The sequence below is a fragment of the Calonectris borealis genome, chromosome 24 (assembly GCF_964195595.1).
Source record: "Calonectris borealis chromosome 24, bCalBor7.hap1.2, whole genome shotgun sequence".
In the NCBI taxonomy this organism is placed as follows: Eukaryota; Metazoa; Chordata; class Aves; order Procellariiformes; family Procellariidae; genus Calonectris; species Calonectris borealis.
Genome location: NC_134335.1, coordinates 8,164,435 through 8,184,205, shown reverse-complemented (window position 1 = coordinate 8,184,205; position 19,771 = coordinate 8,164,435). Strand labels below are relative to the sequence as shown.

Sequence of the window (19,771 nt, the reverse complement as noted above, 5' to 3'; positions counted from 1 at the left end):
TCTGATGGGCGAGATGCGATGGGGAAGAAACAGGATTTAAAAACAGGCAGAAAAATGGCTTTAAAATGGAAATCCCTCGTCTTGGTATTAAAAGATGCTCGGTGCATTAACAAACCTCCTTGGCTTGGCCGGAGGCCCTTGACCCCCCGTGTGGCTGTCCACACCGGTGCAAAACTCTGCCGTATCCAGCCGTGTTTATATTAACCAAATCTGCCTGATTTGGGCCCTAAATATTTTCAGGGTGTGGGCAGTTAAATTTCAGGTTTTTGGAGTTGAGACCTCGCTCCAACAGAGATGCTCCCTGCAGCCGGGTGGGCAAGAGCTGGCTGGCAGCCACGGCCGGTGGCAGAGCCTACGTAACGAGCAACGCTGGGTTAATTAAGCACCGATCTGTCTGCCACGGGAGCAGGGGTGAGGGAAATTCCCACCGGGAGCACTTCACAGGATCGGGATGGGGGCCCCAGTCGCCGGAGGGGCAGCGGCTGGAGGAGGGTCCTGTGAGCTCCCTGACACCGGGACCGGGACCGGGACCGGGACCGGGACCGGGACCGGGACCGGGACCGGGACCGGGACCGGCGTGCACGAAGCCCCGTGGCGCGCCACTGCCTCTCACGCCGCGGGAAAAGCCTCGGCCCCGCCCCCACGTCTCGCCCCACAGCCAATGGGAAGCGTCGGGCGGGCGGAGGACGGCGCTGATTGGCTTGGCCGCTGCGGCGCGGTGCGGTTGCTAGGGGGAAGCGGCAGCGGCGGAGCGGCATGGCGGGCACGGCGCTGGGCGTGGGGCCGGGCGTGCTGGTGCTGCAGCTGCTCTGGGGCCTGGCGCTGCTGCTCTGCCTGGCGCTCTCCCGCGCGGCCGGCCGGGCCCGGTGAGCAGCGGGAAAGGGGCGGGGAGGGGGTGGGATCAGGCCGGGCCCGGTGCTGAGGCCGCTCCGCCCGCCTCTCCCCGCAGGTTCGCCGTGGTGCCGGTGACGCTGGGAGCCGCCATCCTCAGCGCCGCGCTGCTGCTCTTCCCCCGGGAGGACGAGCGCCCGGCCACAGCCCCCGCCGATGAGGTGAGCCCACGCCACGGCCTGCGTGGCCAAGCGGGGTGGCGGGATGTTACCGCAGGGAAGGCCCCAGGGGCCGTCCCGAGCCCCCGGGGGTGGGCCTTTACCTCAGGGATGGCCCCAACAGCCGCTCCGAGGCCCCGGGGATGGGTCTTTACCTCAGGGCTGGCCCCCACGGGTGCCCTGAGGCCCCGGGGATGGGCCTTTACCTCAGGATGGAGTCCAGGGACAGGTCTTTACCTCAGGACTGGCCCCCACGGGTGCCCCGAGGCCCCAGGGATGAGCCTTTACCTCAGGAATGGCGCCAACAGCTGCCCTGAGGCCCCAGGGATGAGCCTTTACCTCAGGGCTGGCCCCCACGGGTGCCCTGGGGCCCCGCGGATGGGCCTTTGCCTCAGGGAGGGCTGCAACTGCTGCCCTGAGGCCGCGGGGATGGGCCTTTACCTCAGGGAAGGCTCCAACTGCTGCTCTGAGGCCCCAGGAATGGGCCTTTACCTTAGGATGGAATCCAGGGACAGGGCTTTACCTCAGGGCTGGCCCCCATGGGTGCCCCGAGGCCCCGGGGATGCGCCTCTCCCTCCGGGATGGCCCTGCACGGCCTTTTCAGTCTCCCACGGCTCCTGCACCGGCGCAGGCTCCCGTTGGTGCAGGCTGTGTCGCTCACAGAGCAGGGATCCATTTATTTCCTTAACAAAATCCCTTATTTACATGCCGTGATTCATGACCTGTGGGTTTTAGCTCCCATTCTCCCATCCCCAGGCCCAAGGGGGTCTGTGTAGGAATCGCACCCGTATTTTTATCCCACCCAGCCCTGGGCTGGAGCAGCTTCTGCTCCCCCTCTGCCATCCCCTTTCACAGCTTGGTCGTGGCTCTCTGTGCTCCCACCTGCCTCCATCTTCCAACGTACCTTGGAGCATGCCGATAGCCACGTGGCAGGTAGTTTTGATAATTTTCCCTTCTAATTCTGCAGCCTTTCGCTTTCCCCCAGTTCTGTTTTCTATTTTAAAGCCCAGTAACTGCGTTTTGGCTCTGTTGTAGGTTATTGCCGCGCTCAAGCATGGAGCCATCTGTGTTTTTAGACAGCCCCTTGTCTGTGTTGTCAGGCGTGGGGATCTCCCCCAGTTTTGGGTCGCATCAGGCTGCCTGCACAACCGCTGCCTGAGCTGCCATCTTGAGCTTTCCCAGAGCTCTTTGGGCTTTGAATACAAAGTTTTGTGGTGTTTTAGGTGCCGTTTCCTCCGTTCTATTATTAATGCATATTAATTATTGCTTTTCTAGATCTTGATCTGTGTAAATTGCTACTAAAGATCCTTGTAAGCTTTTTCTTTTCTCTGCCTTGCATGGGACCTGCTCGTGTAAAGGTTGGAAGCGAGATGAAGGGCAACCGAGCGCATGTTCGTGCCCGGGAGGCCAACAGAAATGGAAAGCTTATTTTTTTGGATCTTCAATTGGACTGAACCTGCCCTGACTATCAATAATACATGACCTGGGCTTTCTGCACCGAAACTGTGCTAATTGGCTAATTAAAAAGTGAAACGTGCAGAAGGAGCCAACGCGTCGCTCACAAGAGACTCTTTCTACAGCAACACCAAGGCTGAGCGTGTGCTAATGCGTTTTAGAAAACTGAGCCGGGGGTGAGCAAAGCTCTGGGGTAGTCTCAGGAGCCGAGAGGATGATTTCGTAACCAGCCTTCTCGCGGTTGGCTTCTCATTGTGTCTTGCCTTGCCGCTGTATCTTCTTTTTTTAATCTTTTTTTCTTTTTCCCTCCATTCCCCTTCTAAAAAGGAAGAATTGTGCACAGTTCCTTGCAGTGCTGGGAGGTTTCTGCCCGGGGAGAGCTGCTGCAGGTTTTGACTCGTGTTTCTTCCCTGTGCTCGGTACTGTGCTGCTCTTTTCCTCCACGTTAGCTTTCCCACGAGCGGCTTTTTTCAGAGGAAAGGGGTTCTTCTTTCAATCGTTTGTTGCACACCCTGCTCTCCCACAGAGAGCACCCGTGTCAGGAATGAAAAGCGAGGGGAGAAATCTGGGGGAACCCCAAAGGTTTTCCTCCTGGGGTGATCTTCTTGGACAATCCTCTTTTCCAGGACGTGGCGTGCTCCCTCCAGGCTCCTGGAGCAGACCAAGGCTGTAACGTGTGTTGTGGTCTTTTTTTTTCCCCGCTCTCCGCAGATCGTGGACACCTTCTTCATCGGCCGCTTCGTCCTCCTGGCCGTGATGAGCCTGGTCTTACTTGGGTGCTTGTTCCTGCTCCTGATTTATCACCTCATGGAGCCCATATATGCCAAACCGCTCCACAGCAGCTAGCAGCAGCCGGAGGCAACAATCCACACAAAGAGAAAATCCCATTTTCATGGCAATAAACCAGGAAGGGAGACCAGGAGACTGTTCTGGAGGTGAACGCGTCGAGTTTTTCCGAGCTCGGAAAGAGCCGGCGAAGCAAGCAAAGTGTGTCGCTTGCACCCAGGGCTGTGTCTTTCATCTTTAAAAGCCAAGTTTGGACTGAGCACGAGCACCTTCCTCTCCAGGGACTCTGCAGACTGCAAAGGTGCTTTAACCTCTCTCTTCTTTTCTCTTTTACAGGAGAGTTTAAATCCATGCACTTTGTACTACACTTGATTCAATGAATTGAACTGAGCCGAGATGGTTTGTTATTGTTATCCACAAGAGATGGTTTGTTATCGTTCCTTTTTCACCTTAGTTTAATAAAACTCTCTGAGAACCCCCTGACTCAGTCTTTATTTATTGTCTTTTGCCACCCTTTGGTGACAGTGTCTCTGAAAACTGCCTTTTCATGTGGCAGACGTGGGTTTTTTTGGAAATTCAGTGGATCGTTGGGGACGGTCCCTTTGGCCGTTTACTCCTCTGTTGTCTCTGTAATTGGCCCTGTTCAGCCTTTCTGCAGCATTCCCAGGAAGGAGCTGAATGATCTGTCTTCATTTGGTGGAGGATTGGAAATGGGGGAGTAATCCCTGTTCCCTAAAATCAGAGGATCAAGAGGAATTTTTTTCCAGGCTGGAAAACTGAGGCTTTGGAGTGGGGAGGGAACAACATGCAAAATAATGCTGAAATGGGCAAATTAAAATCTCCCCTCTGCAAGCATGCAGAGGAAAGCCAGGTCTTGCCTCCCCGCGCTAAAAAATCCTGCCAGCCCACAAAAAAGCCTGTTGCTTTTCCAGGACCGTGCTGACACCCGAGTGTCTCCCACATGTGTAGGGATCCCAAGTTGTCATCCTGGGGCGGGGAGCCGAAGGCTCGCGGTTTCTGCTACCCTAAAACACAAAACCGTTGCTCACACTAGTGCAGGCCACTGGCTGAAGCCGGTAATCGACTCCAATACCTTTCCTCTTGGGGAGAAAAAAACACTTTTTATGTTGTTCAGCAGCAGCAATGGGATCAAATCCCATTCATCTCCCTGTTTTTTCATGGAAATGGAGGGAACAGCCCCACTGAAGCGGAGCGGGGAGGCTGGGCTGAGCTGGCAGATACCTCTGTCTCCCGCCTGTGCAGCGAATCAATCTGTTGATAGCAGCGGCTCGCACAGGCTGGATGTCTGTACTTAACCAGCAATAATTACTGCCTTGCCCTGTCTTCGCCATCCCTCAACAGCGATGGTTGATTTTCTTGCATGAAATCTCACAAGGCTTTTAACTTTGCTTGCAGGAGAAAAGCATTTTGGCCCAGAGTGTCGTGTGATGGTTTCGGAGGAGAGAAGGAGCCTTTACCATCCATACTGTGCCGGGAGAGGTTCCCATAGGTGCCCCGCGGTAGCTGAGGGAGGTGAGTTACGTTGCGGTTCGCGTTTTCCAGCCCTGGAGGAATGAAGCCGCTCGGCCTTTCACGGTTGAGAGGGCAGCGAGTATTGCTGTGAGGTTAGAGCCGAGCGCGCAGCCCTGAGCTGTGTTCAGGGGCAATATAGCCAAAAACCTCAGGACAAGAAACTCATAGCTCTTGTACAGTTTGGGGGGTTTTTTATTCCCATTTTAGAGATTTTCTTTTTCTTTTTGCCTTTTTTTAATTTTGAACTGAAGGTGGTGAACAGTAAATAAAAGAACCGGCTGGCTTCTTCCAGCTCTGTCCTGCCAGCTGTCAGTCACAAAATATCGCTGTCAGGACATGAAAGATTAATAAGGCAGAGCTAGTGGGCTCGAAGACGACAATTCCCCTGCAGAAAATGCCCCAGCGCCCAGGAGCCCTAACTCGGTCAGCTGAAAACGTGCAAGTACACTTCAAAAAAAGGCAGAGGAGAGGCGTATCTGCTTTTTAAGCCGCGTAAACGCTCAATCCCTTCCTATCCTGAAGCTTATGTCCAAGGGAGTCGAACTATCATGTTAAGGAACACGCCGAGCATTTATGCAACACAAGCGCGTTGAGTCTCTTGGTGATTTTGAAGATATGCCTGAAACAAAATTCATATTTAATTCATCATCTTAATAACATTTATGAACCCGAAGCTAGTTTTGCAGCTCGCTCCGGCTCCGTGCCTGCCGTGTCTTTATTCCCCGTGCTTGTGCGATTTGGAGAGCCTCGGTGAGGCCGCAGCGGCAAACTATGCCAGCCGGAGACGGAAGCGTTTTGCCAGGCTTCAAGTCCAACGAACAGGGAAACAGCGGCAAAAACAGCTGGGGCAGTAAAAAAACCAAGCCTAAAAGCAGAAATGTGAAGCTTCTTCCAGTTTCACGCTGTAAATAAACCCAAGATATTTGCTTTTTCCGTCCCTTTAATCTGTTTGTAACTAAAATCAGTAAAAAGGCTTATTGTGCGGGGGGTATTTAGGGGAGAGCGGAAAGCCACGCTGCAGGAGAGACGCGGTGGCTCTTGCACGAAGAGGCCATTTCAGCGCTTTTCCAAAAGTCTCATGAATTGGGGAAAAAGCCCCATGTGCTCTCGCCCCCCCCTCCCAAGACATTTCAAGCTCCATCCTCATCCTTCGCCACCTTTGGCAGCAGGGAACGACCGGCTGGATGAACTCAACCCGGGCTCTCTCCGTGTATTTATTTATTCTGGGCAATTCTGCTCCTCCCCGCACAGGGGCTTTCCAGACGGTTCCTGTTTATTTTTGGGAAAGGAAAGACCGCGTCAAGGAATTGGTATGAGCCGGAGCTGCTTTCCAACAAGCCCTAAATCGTGATTTCTTTGCTGCCGTCCCCCACCCACCCCTTCAGCTCCTGAAGGATAACCTCTCGCTAGCACATCCGCCTCCGTACAGCACCCTGAGCTTTTTTTTTTTGCAAATAATGTGTAGCAGGAGGGCGGGTTTGGCTTAAATCCCAATCTCTCAGTCACTGACGGGAGATGTTATAGCCAAGGAGCCCTGCTCCAGCCCCGCTTTCTCCCAAAACTGTGAGCAAACGATCCCAGCTTTCCTCTCACAGTGCCGGGTGCTCCGTGCCGAGGAGCCAGCCCCGTGCAGGCGAAAAATCATGCTAAATCCCAGCGAGAGAAACCTGCCATGCCAAAAGGGATGTTTGTGCAAGATACCGCGTGCACCAGGAAGAGGGTGGCCAAAGTGCTTTCAGGTCAGGCGGGAAAACAGCCCTTTTCCCCCCTAAATTCCCTGCCTGGCTCGTTAGGAACGAGCAGAGATGCCAGTACCCAGCTCATCGCAGGCTCACGCGACCTGAGGGCAACTGCTCCCTCCTGCCCGAGGCCAGGCGGTGAGCGGGGATGGAGGGAGCGCGTGTCTGCAGGAGAAACTCCTCTCCTTGATTTAAGGTCCTTGAATGACGGCAATTCCTCACGCTTCGTGCTGCGCTCTGCCAGCACTTAATTACCCTCACTGGTAAAAGCTGGCCTCTTATTTCCACCTTGACTTTGCTGACTTCAGCTTCCCTGCTGTTGAATCCCGCTTTGCCTTTGGCTGCTAATTAAAAAGCCCTTCAGCGTTCACCGGCTGCTCCTTGCATAGGTAATTACGGACCGTGCCCCAGCCACCTCTTCACCTTCACAGCAGCCGGGCAGACTGACGGCATTCCTCCAAAATACGTGCAACTCCTTCCCAGGCTGCCTCCTGGCAAAGCTCAGCTGAAACGGTGTCACCTATAGAAAAACACCCAGGCTCCGCATTTACCAAACGGACTCCTAACGAGCTCGTTTCAGGCGCGATGTTTTTTCCCATCCGCAGGACAGCAGCGGACGCGTGTTCGTGCTCTCCTGGCTCGCGCAGTCCCCTCGCTGCGATGCTGCGCGGAAGGGGCTCGTGGCAGGGGGAAAAGCAGCAGCCCCTTCTCCGGCGGCGGAGGAACGAGACGCGGTGAGTTGCAGACTTCTCCCGGAGGAGCTCGGCTCGATTTAAACAGTCCTTTGGCTAGGGCAAACCCAAGGGATCCCCCGCTGCCTTCCCGCCCACTCCTCAATCTCCAAAATCTCAGCAAGATCTGGGGTTTTCTTTGGCATTTGGCTCCTTACGGTTTTTTTAAGTATAAAACTGCCGTGGGCCGTCTGCCCTTTCTCCTTGCTGCCGGCAGCGCAGCCAGAGCTGCTCAGACTTTCCAAACACGAGTGGGACGCGGCCCAGGCCTAAATCTGTCCCGGAAAAACTATGAGCAGCTGAAAGAACAGGCAGGAGGTGGGGGGAAAAAAAGGAAGAAAGAGGAAAAAAAACCAACTTGTTTTTGCAATAAGCCCCTGTGCGTGTTCAGGGCTTCTGGGATTTTTTGCTTGAAAATGTATTTCAAGCCTGGCCGTCCTCCTCCACAAGGTGGATGGCAATTAAGCAAAGCGAAAGCTCAGTCACACATGCACTGAAATAACTGTTCTCAGCCCGGCGCGTGGCATCTTTGCTGGCATCGTTGACCCTTGTGCCTTTGCCAGGAGCCATGCAGCCTGGGGATGCCGCGATGTCAGCCCTTTGTCTGTGCTGAGGACAGACCCTGTCGTGACGCCTCTCTCTGTGGCTCCATCAGGGTTTGCCTTGGGGCGGAGTTATTTCCCTGGGAAAAAGGGCAATTGGGGATTTTGCTTTTCTCTGCCTGCCCCATCGTTTCTCCTGATCTCTCCCCCAGGGATCTGCAGGCAACCAGCGAGTTTTCAAAGCCCCATCAAGTATCTCCGCTCACTCCCGTGGGTCAGCGTGGAGGGGACCGAAGGCCATTGCCACCTCGGCCGCGTGGCTGCCACTCTCCGAGTTGCCTCTCCCTTCTGTGCTGCTCCATCGCCTTGCAGGGGTTTACAGGGAGCTGATCCAACTGACCAGCAGGTTTTCTTCTTTTTTTTTTTTTTTTTTTCTTTTTTTCCCCTTCGCTGATGAAATCAGCACTTAATAAAATCACATCAGGCCCAGATGTTTTCTCCTTGGGTTAAGATCCAAGGAGGTGAAGTCAATTAGAGTTCAGATTTATACCGGGTATAAACGCAGCCCCTGGCACCCGGCACTGCTCTCCCCTGGGCAGAGAGCCGGAGCCTGCCTGGGCGCGATCCCTCCATGGCGAGCAGGCTGGGAAACGCACCCCACGGCTCGCGAACGCCCCACGCGCCCCAGCTTCTCCCACATCAAAGTCGTGCACAGCTGGCCGCACAGCTGGCCCCCACCTTAATCAAGTGATGCTGCCGGGGCCTCCCAGACCCACCTCTGCCCGGGGGAGCCCGTGTGGCCGGCAGGCCAGTGGCGCCGGATTAACCTCCTGGGGGCTCCCAGGCGCCTGTCACACGGTTCCTCCTAATTAGGAAGGCTTCTAACGAAGACCATCAGCTGCCCGCGCTGGACTGAGAGCAGCCACAGTGTGCAAGCAGCTGTTTGCCATGGCATGGGGGCTGATGTATGGCTACGGGTCCTTCTTTTGGGGCTAAATGGTACAAATTGGGAATCATAATAATCAGGAAGAATGCTGTTTTGTTTTGGTTTGGTTTTTTTTGCAGTGCTATGAGACGAGGAGCAAAACCAGCTTAATTTGGACTCAATGAAAAGCCCGGGAATGTGTTTTACGTAGAATAAGTGGCGCTTTGTCAGTGAGGCAGTGCCTTAAGTGATTTGGTGCAGTCCTCCTGGTCCGATATCCTGAAATATCAAGTGCCAGGGTGGGGCAGGCTTGCAAACAAGAGGCTGCACATGGAGAAAAGCAAGAAGGGTGCGATCACCGCCCCCAAGTTCACGCGGACCTGGCTGAGCCCCACCAGGAAAGGGCACGGAGTGGCCACACAGGTTTTGCACGTTTTTATTAATAAAAACGGTCGACGGCGAAGAATCGGCCCAGAAAACCGGTCGGCCGGGGCCCTCGGACTGCTCCTCGACGCTGCCTCCCTCCGAAGCAAACCCACGGTAGCGGTACGAGCCTGCGGGGCCGTGCCTCAGCTCTGCCGAGACGAACACGCTCCCGGCATGCCCCAGCCTCTCTCCTCCCTCCGGGCCTCTCGGCTCGAGGCGGCTCGCAGGGGGCACGTCAAAACTCCTTAAACCTGCGGGGAGAGAAGCGAGCGGCTGAGCGCAGTGGGCGCCATTTGGCAGGTGTTGGGATCAATGACGGGTGCCGCGGTGCTGCCGGAGAGATGGAAAGGGAAAATGGCTCTGCCTGGAAACCCCAGCCCCATCTGCACCACAAGCCTGGAGGAGAAGCAGGCGCAAGGAGCAGATTCAGCCACTGTTTCATCTCCAGCCAAAGCTGAAATGTCCCCAAAAAAGAAAACCCCCAGCGTTTGCACCTCCTCTCCACAAGCTTCTCCAGAGACAACGTGCTCCCCAAAGCCCTCTAAGATGTTGCAGTATTTCCACAAACCAAGCCAGCTGCTTCCCCCAGCACAAAACAGCCGGATTTTGGTGCAAATGGGGACGCTGCCAACCCGGCCAGGACAGTCCTTGTCCCAGCCAGCCCCGGCACAGGAGAGCAGAGCCCAACAGCCCTCCACCAGTGGCCTGAGAAGGAGTTTTGGGCCGCACTTACCACAGCGCAAGGCCCAGACTATTGGTCTTTCACCTGCAAACACAAGACATAAAGGACCGAACGTTCACGGGGGGTCCGGGGTCTGGCACCCCCACCACTGGGACTGGCTGCGGCCCCTTCCCCCTCGGTGCTTGCAGGGGGGCTTTGGTGGCAATCGGAGACAGGCCAGTGCTGATTTGGAGATTATTTACACCCTCGCTGCAGTGATTTGGCCAGGGATTTGATTAGCGAGCCTGCGCTCTGTGTAATCAAGCTCATTAGCATGGGTGGGCAAGTCAGCCTATAAATTCGGCCGTTTCAAGTGCATTAATCAATGTTTTGCTAATTGGGCATCTGGGCTAACGTTTCTCAAGTCAGCCGGAGACAAGGACGTGCTCCCCACCCGCCCATCCGCACTCTCTTCCCCAGCCATCGCAATTTGATCCTTTGATTCCCAAATCTTGATCTCAGCCCTTAAATCATCAGCGGAGCCTGCCAAGTGAAACTCAAAATCGGGGTGAATCAGGCTTGCATTTGCATTTAATCCTCAGGGCTCAAGCAGGGATACTCACACCGAGCTACTTCCCATCCAGCACTGACTCTGTTAGCTGCACGCTAGAGCTACAAAGACAGAAGGATGGCACGTTTAGCACCGAGAGAGTTTCGCGAGGTGTGGATGGCTAAAATCCCTCGGTGCTGCCCTGGCTCGAGGTGGAAAGGTCTCTTTGTGCCCACAGGAGCGAGACGTCGGGCCGACGGCCTCGCGCAGCCCGACGCGGTGCCCGCGCGGAGGTGCAGCAGTGACAGCAAGGGATAACAAACATCTTTCCGGAGCGGCACCGACGCCGTGTTTTGGCATCGTGGGACCGGAGGCCGCCCCGGGGCAGTACGTACGTACCCTCTCTTCCTCGCTATGTGGCCGCACCACCCACGGACCTCTTTGACCACCACGCGAGCAAGGAGCTGCAAGAGGAAAGGTGGAGGATTGCCACAGGGCCAATGGCTCTGCAGCCACCAGCCTCGGCGTGAGCATTTCCATCATTTAAGGCTCTTCCTAGGGAAGATCGCGTGAACTAAAACCATGCGTGAAGGAGGTCATTGGGAAAAGCCAAGCGGATGGAGGCAAAGGTTTGGAATCGATACAGGTCTTTCCAATTTGCCCTGTGCCCGGCTGTCTTCCGAGGACCGTCCCTGCCCACTGCCGGCGAGCGGGCGGCTAAAACGGAGCCGTTGAATATCCAGGGTAGCAAAACGACTCCTGCCGGGGAGGGACCTACCAGGCAAGCCAAGACGTCAGCTGCTATCAACATGTAGAAGACGTTATTCCAGCCCGTGGGGGAGATGAGCCCTGCGAGCAGTGGCCCTAGTGCAGCACCTGCGAGGGTGCACGAGGCACATTAGGAGATGCCCTGTGCACGGGGGAGAGCGGGTCAGGACCCCCCAGCACCACAGCACCGGGGGAAATGGGCGCTTGGCATCCCCCAGCTGTACAGACCTATGGATCCTGTGCCGTCAATGATGGCCGTGACAGTAGAAAGGGCTTTGGCGTTTCCTTTGAGAGACTCATGGGTTCCCTGTAGGGACGGAGGAGCAAAATGTAAGGAGGAAAAGTGGCTTCGGGGTCTGCAGCTGGCAAGTCCTAGCATGAGGCCGCTCGCACCCCTGGCAGCAATTTCCATGCATCGGACCCAGCCGTGGACGGGAAGACCAAACTCAGACGCTGCCTGCAGCCAAGCCACAGCAAAACCGGGATCGCCAACAGCAAGCAGCAATCCCAGGTGATTTCCCAGCAAATTTTTCCACCAGGATTGTGGTTAGAGGGAGACACAACAGGGCCAAAGCAGAGTTGTGCAGCCAAGGTGAAAAAGCAATAGGAAAAAAAGCTGTGTTTAAGGGAGGGTGCCGACTGCGGCACGAGGTGTGACAGCCCGCCTTTCTCCGCTGGGCTTCAGAGGCATTGGAAAACAAAGCTAAAATGTAAAAATCCCAGCAGATGTCCCTCCAGGAAAGAGGGAGCAGCTTTTGGGTGTGCAAGGGCAGCGTGGCGGGGTCTGAGGTGCGCCTCTTACCAAATCTGCCGAAACTGCTGTCGTGATGAGAGCGTAGGGCCCGTTAACCAGAGCACCACAGACAATCAGCATCGCTACGAGGAACGAGACGGCCGCGGAGGTACCCGGGAAGAGATTAAATCTTTAAGTGCAGGGAGCAGCAGGACATCGGGTCCATCATCCCCGGCCCGTGTGCGGACATTGCTGTCCCACACATCTGTCTCCTGCGCATCTCCGTTTTCCCCCGGCGATCCCACCCAGCAGGCAGCGAACACTCATCCAGCACCACCCTCCCCCAAATCCCGGACTGGGAGCCCGGCTCAAGAGGAGAAATAAAAGCAGGTGAGTCCGCAGCATCTCCCATCGCCCCTCAGTGAGGGGAGCCCGCTGCACCAAGGAGCTCCTCACCTATTGATGTGCCGATGCTGTTCTGGCCAACATGGTTATACAGGAACAGCTGGAAAAGAGACATGAGATGAACCAGTTACGGCTATTCCAGCTGTTTTCCCAAGCATTTTCCCTGCAGCAACGCCCCGGGGACAGGATGGAGAAGGTGGGGACCTGAATTATCGCTGGCGTCAAGCTTCGCAGACGCCCCCCACTTCGGGACGTTTGAAGAGGAGAGCGCCAGCCACGACGGGGAGCCGAGCGCGCCCTTGGCTCTGCGTCCTGCCGTCTGCCTGCCAGATGAAATACCTGGCAGCTGGCAAACAGAGGTGCTGCCGCGATTTATGGCCCGGCGAGGCTCGTGCGCCTCCCCGCCGGCTGAAGCCAGACGGTAATTTGCCCCGCCGGCACTATCGGGGGACGCGGATGTGATGCGGCCTCTCTGCTTTTCAGTGCGCGCCAGCTTCTTTGGAGGGGAGAGGCTCGCGACCCAGAGCCAGCCAGGCTTGGATTACAGCTAATTAGCCACGTTTTTGCGGCAGCAAAGCCAAATGAGCTCCATGCAGGTGCTCGGGAAGGACGTCCCAGCCAAGCGCCGGCGAGCATGAGGCCAGCGGCACGGGGGCTTTTGGGATGCAGAGCAAAGAGATGAAAGCTGGAGCAGCTCAGTGGGACCCCCAAGGCTTTAATGGGGAGGAAAAAACCACCCCTAAAGGTTTTTTTTTTAGCTGTCAAGGACTATACAATCCCCTCCCAGCCCCCAGATCTGGACGTTCACCCCGGGAACATCTGGGCACGTGGATCGATTCCAGCTCTCGTCTCAGCCGAGCGCGTGACCAGCTCATCCTGGGTGCTTGGGAAGAGGAAGGCGGCTGTGACTCAAAGGAGCCGGAGGAGAGGAAAACCTCGTGATTGGGTTTTTTTCCCCGCATGACAACGCACCATGGGAGCCGCGACGACCAGCATCACGCAGCACGTGGTGGCTCTGCCGCCGGTGTAGTCGGAGATGAGGCCAGCAAAGATCCCTCCTGCAAGAAGGAGTCGCAGGTGTCAGTCACGCTGACCCAGCAGCAAAGCTGTGCCCTGGCTTAACCCAAAATCCAAAGGGACGCTGCACTGTGATGTTCTTTCATCCCCCATCTTTTCAGCAAGATGACCCGAAGGTTAAATATAGTAATATCAGAGAGAAGAGCTTTGATTTATCCACACTGCTTTCTCGCTGCAGATGGTTTCTCTACACCTGCACGCAGCTCTGGTCCCTTCCGTGCTTGCAAAATGTATTATTTATCTAAGAAAAAGGAGAGCCTCAGCAAGCGAGACCCAAGGAAAGGTGTTGCGATGGTCACCTGGATGGCAAAATAAAAGCGAGGGGCGTTTGCTGCCTGCTGAGCGCTACAGATGCCGAATAAACCTCACTATGGTGCTCCAGGGAAAGAAATGTTACCGGCAAAGCGCTGCCATGGAGGGGACTTTCCATCAAGGCCAGGATTGTCCCCAAATCATACCCGATCCACCCTCTCTGCCTGGTTACGTTACAAACCTAAAATGCCCCCGACGTCAAAGAGGGTCGACAGGTCCCCGGCTTCCTTGGCACCGAAATGAGCTGCGAAGGAGAGGAGAGGGGTGAGGAGATGCTCCCCTTGGCAGGCTCGCTCCCACCTCACCGTCCCCAAAAACTCACCGACGTTCACGATATAGAGGGGCAGCCAGTAGAGGAAGGTGTAGCTCACCAGCTTGGCAAAGAGCAGGCACAGGGAGAACTCCACCACACCCTGGGAGGAGAGGAAAAGACATCAGAGGAGCCTCCTTCTCCCAAGCCTCCTCCAGATGGTGGTTTTGTTCCCCAATTTTCTGCTCTGTGGGCACCCTGTTGATGGCTTGAGCTGCCCTGGCTTTGCTCTTTCCTCCCTCCCCACCACGATGCAAGGGGCATCCCGTGACTCACGGGTATCCGGAGCGCCCCGAGGAAGCTGATGGCTTCGGGCTCCTCGGCTGGCTCCGTGGGGCTGTCGGAGCGGTCCATGCTGCTCTGGCCTGTGATGCTCAGCGGCCCCTCGTTGGGGATGACTGCTTCGGAATCCTTCCCATTGGAGGTCACCCCTCCAGCATCCTCCTCGTCGGAGGCCATCTAAAAGCAAGCCAAAGGCAGGAGGTGTGGCTCTTGTTGCTGGAAGGGGCTGAAACATGAGATTTGCTGCTGGGACGTGACCCAGAGGATGCTCGCACTGGAACAGCAACGAGCATCCTCTGTGATAACTGAACATCGCTCTAATTTCTGACGTTATGACTTGACGCCCCGGTTGTTTTGCTGTAAACTGAGTGACCACCCAGCCCAGGACAAGCCCATTGGGAATCGATTCGACTCACGTGATGCAGAGGTGGGCTGCAGCCGACGTCCTCGGGATCTGCAGGGAGAAAGGAGATCCCGTGAGAGCCTGGACCAGCCCCGCTCTGCCTGCTCTTCCTCCAGCATCTCGTGCCACAGGGGAGAGAGGTGAGGCTGGGAAACCCCCAGGGCTGGGCTGCATCTCTGGATACCCACGTCCCGGCAGCACAAAACCCCCGGTAAAATCCCAAAGGGCTTCCCAAATGTTTCCTAGAAAGATAGGCTGAGAGGAGCGGGCGGCACAGGGGCTGAGCCTGCCTGGACGACCCCAAAGGATGCTGAGCATCCCTGTGGTGGTCGAGTCCACATTCCTGCTTGCCTCAAGCTGGAAATAAGTATTTGGGGTTGCCAAAAACGCTTGGAGACGGGTAAGGAGAAAAATTGTGTTCCCACTGATCTTGGTGTTACACCAGACATCTGCTGCAGCCCAGATCACGCCACTCACACTCCACGAGGAAGAAGAAGCAGATGATGCCCATGGCGGAGATGATGATGCCAGGCACGATGAAGGACAGACCCCAGGAGGAGGAAACCCAGACGCCGGCGATGAGCGACCCTAAGATGTTGCCGACAGAGGTGTGCGAGTTCCAGATGCCCATGATCAAACCTCTCCTGGCAGGGACAGAGCCGGGGTCAGCATCGCCAGGGCCAACAAGGACAAGGACCCGGGTGGGATATGCCGGAGAAACACTCACTTTCCTTTCCCGAACCAGTTCCCAACACACGCCACGACGGAGGGCCAGCCGGTCGTCTGCACCAGCCCGTTGCAGACCTGGCAAGAGATAGGCAGCATCACGTGGCAGCGTCGGCACCCAGCGAGCGCCGACTTGATCCATGGAGCACAGCCCCTGCACTGTTTCGGGTAGCCGGGCTCAACAATAGCCACCCCCATCCCAAAGCTGTCGAGAAAACACTCAGTTTGGGGTTTTTTTTTTCTTCTGCTGGAGCAATCCCAGAGCCGTTTGCATTGTTCCTGTCGCTAAATTGGGAGCGGCTGGTGTTGCCAAACCGGCCGCCCGCCCTGCTCGGCAAGATAGGCGCGCCTGGTGGTTTCGGCGCCCACGCCACGCACGACCGTGTTTTGCGGGGAGTGGAAATGCCTGGCGTGCTCCCGCTCAGAAACTGGGCCACCCCGATCCCCAAAAGCCACCGAAAAAACGGAACGAGGCCGCGGCGGTAAAATCCAAAGCCTGGGCATCCTCCAGCGCGGACGCACCTGCACAACGATGAAGTACCAGAGGACGTGGATGTCCCAGAAGTAGCCGAGGCCGAAGAGCGCGGTGAAGATCCCGCTCAGCACCATCCCCCCTGACAGGTAGTAGCGCAGGGGGAGGCGCTCCCCGAAAATGCCGCTGCGGAGAGAGGGAAGAGTGCGGACAGGATCCGTCACGGGTGATGCCACCGACAGGTGCTATCACACTGAGCCGGTGCCCGAATTCCGAGCAGCTCCCAGCACCCGTCTGCTTTCTCGTTAGCATGACCCCAGCCCGATGGAAACCATTTTCCTGGCAGACTGGTGCATACTGGTGTGCGGAGGAAAAGGGTTGCAAAGGACCTGGGTACCTGATAAACATCCCGATGGCGTAGGCCACCAGGAAGGCATTATCCAGCGCCCCGAAAAGCTCCTTGTAGTTGTCCCCATCTGGAAAAGAAATATTAGGGCCATGTCAGCCTGGCCCCCATCTTGTTTTCCCTCCCTGTGGCCGCCTGGCTCGTCCTCATCCGCCATCCCCAAAACTCTTCTCCCCGGGATGGGGGTTCTCAGAGCGTGACTGGATGCCATCGGCACTGGGACACGGTCCCACCCCGGCCCCGATTTCGCCACCCACTGCTGCCCTTTGGCCCGGGGGCACAGGGCAGACACACGCTGCTTAATTACCTCCAGGTGCCTAACAAGCAGCCGGCCCCCTGCCAAAACCTCTGGCCACGACCGGGCTTAGGGCAAGTGGGGAGCCTGTCTTGGCCTCCATGAGGGTGGTTTTTGGGGTGACGGGGGGGGCTCAGCCTTACCGAAGGGTGCCCAGCTGCACCACGTGCTGCTGTTGGAGTCGTTGCTGGGGTTCGGGCTGAGGGCCGAGCAATTGGGGTGCAGCTGGCTCTGCGGGGAGAAAGAAGGGGTGAAATCAGGGTGCTCGAGGACCCCCGTGTCCCCTCTCCCCGCGGTTGGGGCGAGGGTGGAGCTAACCTTGACGATGCTGATGGGTTTTCGGGAGAGGTGGTAGCTGGTGTAGCAGAGGAAGGTCAGCACCAGCGTCAGCCCCCGATACCTGCGGGATAAAGCGAGCGGAGGGGGTCAGGGTTCGTGGGACGAGGATGGGGACGGGGATGGGTGGCCTGTCACCGTCCCAGCTGGCAAAGCCCATCCCCTGGCAGGGATGTCTCAGACATCTCCAGCCTTGGTGTTAACTGTGGTCCTCTTCCCCCTACCCCACCCCAAATTCATGCTTTTTGGAGAAAAACATCAGGTAAGGGGGATGAGAGCCAGTACCAGGCCAGGATGAATCCATTTGGGATGCGGATTTTGGATGCGCGCACGCAGCTCCAGCGCTATTTAACCTGCGGGGTCTTAGAAACGCATGAGAAAGGGGAAAACCGGGGTCGTTTCTGCTTGTTTCCCTGGCAAAATACCCCCTCGGCACCAAACGGGGACAATTCTGCCGGATCAGTGATGTGAACCGGCTCAGCTGAGCCGGTGGGGAGGTGACCAGCCCCCCCCCAAAATAGGCAAGGATGCGGCTTAAAAAGATCAGCTGAGTTTTGGGGGGAGGGAGCACTAATCAATGTTTCCCCCTCCTCGAGCCGCCGTCCCGGCAAACCGCAGGGTGAGCAAGCGCCTTCCTGGCGTCACGGGTGGAAACAGGGCGCAAGACTGCGGCTGATTCATCATCACTCCTGGCGTTAATTAAAGACGAGCTGGGAAAAAAAAAAGCGGGGGGGGGGGGGGGATATGCCCCTAGCAATGCCCGCTCCGGTTCCTCCACCAAACAGTGACTTTATCCCTTTTGCTCGAATTAAATGCAGGAAAATGGGGGAAAATAAGGGAAAAATGGGTCTGTGCTCAGGGACAGGGATGCTGCTCCCAGAAAAGCAGATGGATGAAGCCTGGAGAATCCCAAACAGGATCCAGCACCCTCCAGAGTGGGGTGAGCACCTCCAAAGGGCCCCATCCTGCATTTAAGGGGGGTTTTGCAGAGGGTTTTACGGCAGCGCAGAGGATGCGAGCGGTCAGGGAGCGGCTCCGGCACTGAGAGATGTCACGGGGTTGCTCCAAGTTTAGAAGAAAAAAAAAAAAAAAAAGAAAAAAAGGCCTTTTTTTTGCAGTTTTAGCCTGCCCCGCTCCTCTTCGCAGTTTCACTTCTTCACTAAACTGCAGCGATTACAGACACCCGCAAATCCAGGGCAGCTCTCTGCTTTGGGGTGCCAGCTCCGAGACTGCAGCACAGCTGAAAAATTGCTGGTTTCCACCCCAAAAAAACCCTGATAACACCCTCCCCCCCAAAAAAAAATCACCGCTGATGACTGTGGGGCTGATTCGAGGGGAGCGGAGAGGCCACGGCGAGGAAGGGGAAGAGGAACTTCACGTGCGGTACCCGACTCGGCCAGATGCTTGTTTGTTGGGGTTTTTTTTTTTACCCCATGTGTTCTGGCAGGGAAAATTACAGCTGATGGAAAAGCACGGGGGTTGTTTGGCAATAGGCTTCAAAAAAATAGATATATTAAATAAAATGAAACCCGCAGCGGGCTTGTCATCTCGCCAAAAGGGAGGGAAGCCGGCGGGATCTCGGTGCTGGCCACATCTCACCAATTTTGAGGGCGAGGGCCTGGCACATGTGGAGGGACAGCTCGAGGCTCGTGGGGTGCTGCTGCCCACCGTGGGGTCTCCCCGCATCCCTCCTGCCCAGCCCCACGGTGCCGGAGCGGGGCTCGGTGCCCCCCGGGATGGGGCCGGTTCCCGGGTCATGCAGAAACCCCCAGGCTCGGTGCCGGTGCTGCGCTGGATCCGGTCTCGGGGTGGACCCGGTGCCCGAGGGGTGATGCTGGTCCCCGGGCAAGTGACCTCTAGTCCAGGGCTGGTCCCCGGGTGAGTGACCCCCGGTCCAGTGCTAGTCCCCATCCCGGTGCTGGTCTCCTGGTCCAGGGCCGGTCCCCGACCCAGTGCCGGTCCCTCGGTCCAGGGCCGGTCGCCAGCACGGTGCCGGTCCCTGTCCCGGTGCGGGTCCCGATCTCCGTGCCGGTCCCCTGGTCCTGAGCCGGTCCCCAGCGCGGTGCCGATCCCTATCCTGGTGCCGGTCCCCGGGTCCAGAGCCGGTCCCCATCCCAGTGCCGGTCCCTGTCCCGGTGCCAGTCCCCATCCCGGTGCCGGTCGCCGTCCCGGTGCCGGTCGTCTGGTCCAGGGCGGGTCCCCATCCCTGGGCCGGTCCCCAGCGCGGTGCCGGTCCCCCCCCAGCCCGGCTCCCCATGTCCCCGGTCCCCCCCGGTCCCCGCTCACCGGCTGTCCCGGGGGAGGGCGCGGAGCAGGCGGACACCGGGGGCGAGCGCTGCCCTCATGGCGGGCGGTGGCGGAGCTGCAGGTCCCCCCCCGCGGCTCCTTTTCACCGCCCCGCGGGGCCGCCGCTCCCCGCCCCGGCCCGGCCCCGGTCCCGCCCCGGCCCCGGCCCCTTCCCCGGCCGCAGCCCCGCGGAGCCCCTCGCCCGCCCTCTCCTCCAGCCCCTCGGTCCCCAGCTCCGGTTAAAACAAAAATCAGCTTAAAATGCGGCTCGCGGGAGGGAAAAGCAAAGCTGGGCACCGGGGAGGGGGGAGAACTCCCGAGGGGGACTCACCTGCACCGGGATTTTCCCCCAGATGCTGTTTTTCCAGCCGAAAATGCTGGGTTTAATTTTTCCCCGCTCACTTTTCCATCACTCCCCAAAAGGGCTTTGGTGCCCTGATTTCAGCTAAGCCACCCCAGCCCTGCTTTTGGGTTTATTTGCATGGATTTTAGAAACCCCGCCCTACTCTCCCACAGGTTTCACACCAGGAGAAATCCCCCCCCGCCGGCAACCAAAGGATCCC

The 19,771-nt window shown here is 57.3% G+C and overlaps 2 protein-coding genes across 3 annotated transcripts; one reads left to right on the top strand and one right to left on the bottom strand.

Annotated features, from left to right (window-relative positions):
- The first annotated feature begins 739 nt into the window (after positions 1 to 739).
- TMEM218 (transmembrane protein 218) lies at positions 740 to 3,773 on the top strand. Its single transcript, XM_075172717.1, has 3 exons — positions 740 to 866; positions 950 to 1,052; positions 3,216 to 3,773. Exons 1-3 carry the CDS (start codon positions 757 to 759, stop codon positions 3,348 to 3,350), a joined length of 348 nt encoding a protein of 115 aa, XP_075028818.1. The 5' UTR covers positions 740 to 756; the 3' UTR covers positions 3,351 to 3,773.
- A 5,407-nt stretch (positions 3,774 to 9,180) lies between these two features.
- SLC37A2 (solute carrier family 37 member 2) lies at positions 9,181 to 19,323 on the bottom strand. Of its 2 annotated transcripts, XM_075173132.1 has the most exons (18): positions 19,209 to 19,323; positions 16,905 to 16,986; positions 16,730 to 16,817; positions 16,283 to 16,361; positions 15,936 to 16,071; positions 15,415 to 15,491; positions 15,165 to 15,331; positions 14,701 to 14,738; positions 14,279 to 14,461; positions 14,015 to 14,105; positions 13,874 to 13,936; positions 13,276 to 13,361; positions 12,355 to 12,403; positions 11,968 to 12,041; positions 11,394 to 11,472; positions 11,176 to 11,273; positions 10,797 to 10,861; positions 9,181 to 9,437 (listed from the first exon to the last, which is right to left on the bottom strand). In XM_075173132.1, the coding sequence occupies exons 1-18, from the start codon at positions 19,265 to 19,267 to the stop codon at positions 9,422 to 9,424; spliced, it is 1,530 nt and encodes a 509-aa protein (XP_075029233.1). In that variant the 5' UTR covers positions 19,268 to 19,323; the 3' UTR covers positions 9,181 to 9,421. The 2 variants fall into 2 exon arrangements, with proteins under 2 accessions (XP_075029233.1, XP_075029232.1); XM_075173131.1 differs by lacking the exon at positions 9,181 to 9,437 and having other exon boundaries at positions 10,420 to 10,861; positions 19,209 to 19,274.
- Positions 19,324 to 19,771: the final 448 nt, after the last annotated feature.

Coding starts and splice junctions, on each gene's coding strand:
- TMEM218 (XM_075172717.1), top strand. CDS start 757: ATGGCGGGCACGGCGCTGGGCGTGGGGCCGGGCGTGCTGGTGCTGCAG. Junction 867..949: donor CGCGCGGCCGGCCGGGCCCG/GTGAGCAGCGGG, acceptor CTCTCCCCGCAG/GTTCGCCGTGGTGCCGGTGA. Junction 1,053..3,215: donor CCACAGCCCCCGCCGATGAG/GTGAGCCCACGC, acceptor CGCTCTCCGCAG/ATCGTGGACACCTTCTTCAT.
- SLC37A2 (XM_075173131.1), bottom strand. CDS start 19,267: ATGAGGGCAGCGCTCGCCCCCGGTGTCCGCCTGCTCCGCGCCCTCCCC. Junction 16,987..19,208: donor GCCCTCCCCCGGGACAGCCG/GTGAGCGGGGAC, acceptor TTTATCCCGCAG/GTATCGGGGGCTGACGCTGG. Junction 16,362..16,729: donor GTGCAGCTGGGCACCCTTCG/GTAAGGCTGAGC, acceptor TTTCTTTTCCAG/ATGGGGACAACTACAAGGAG.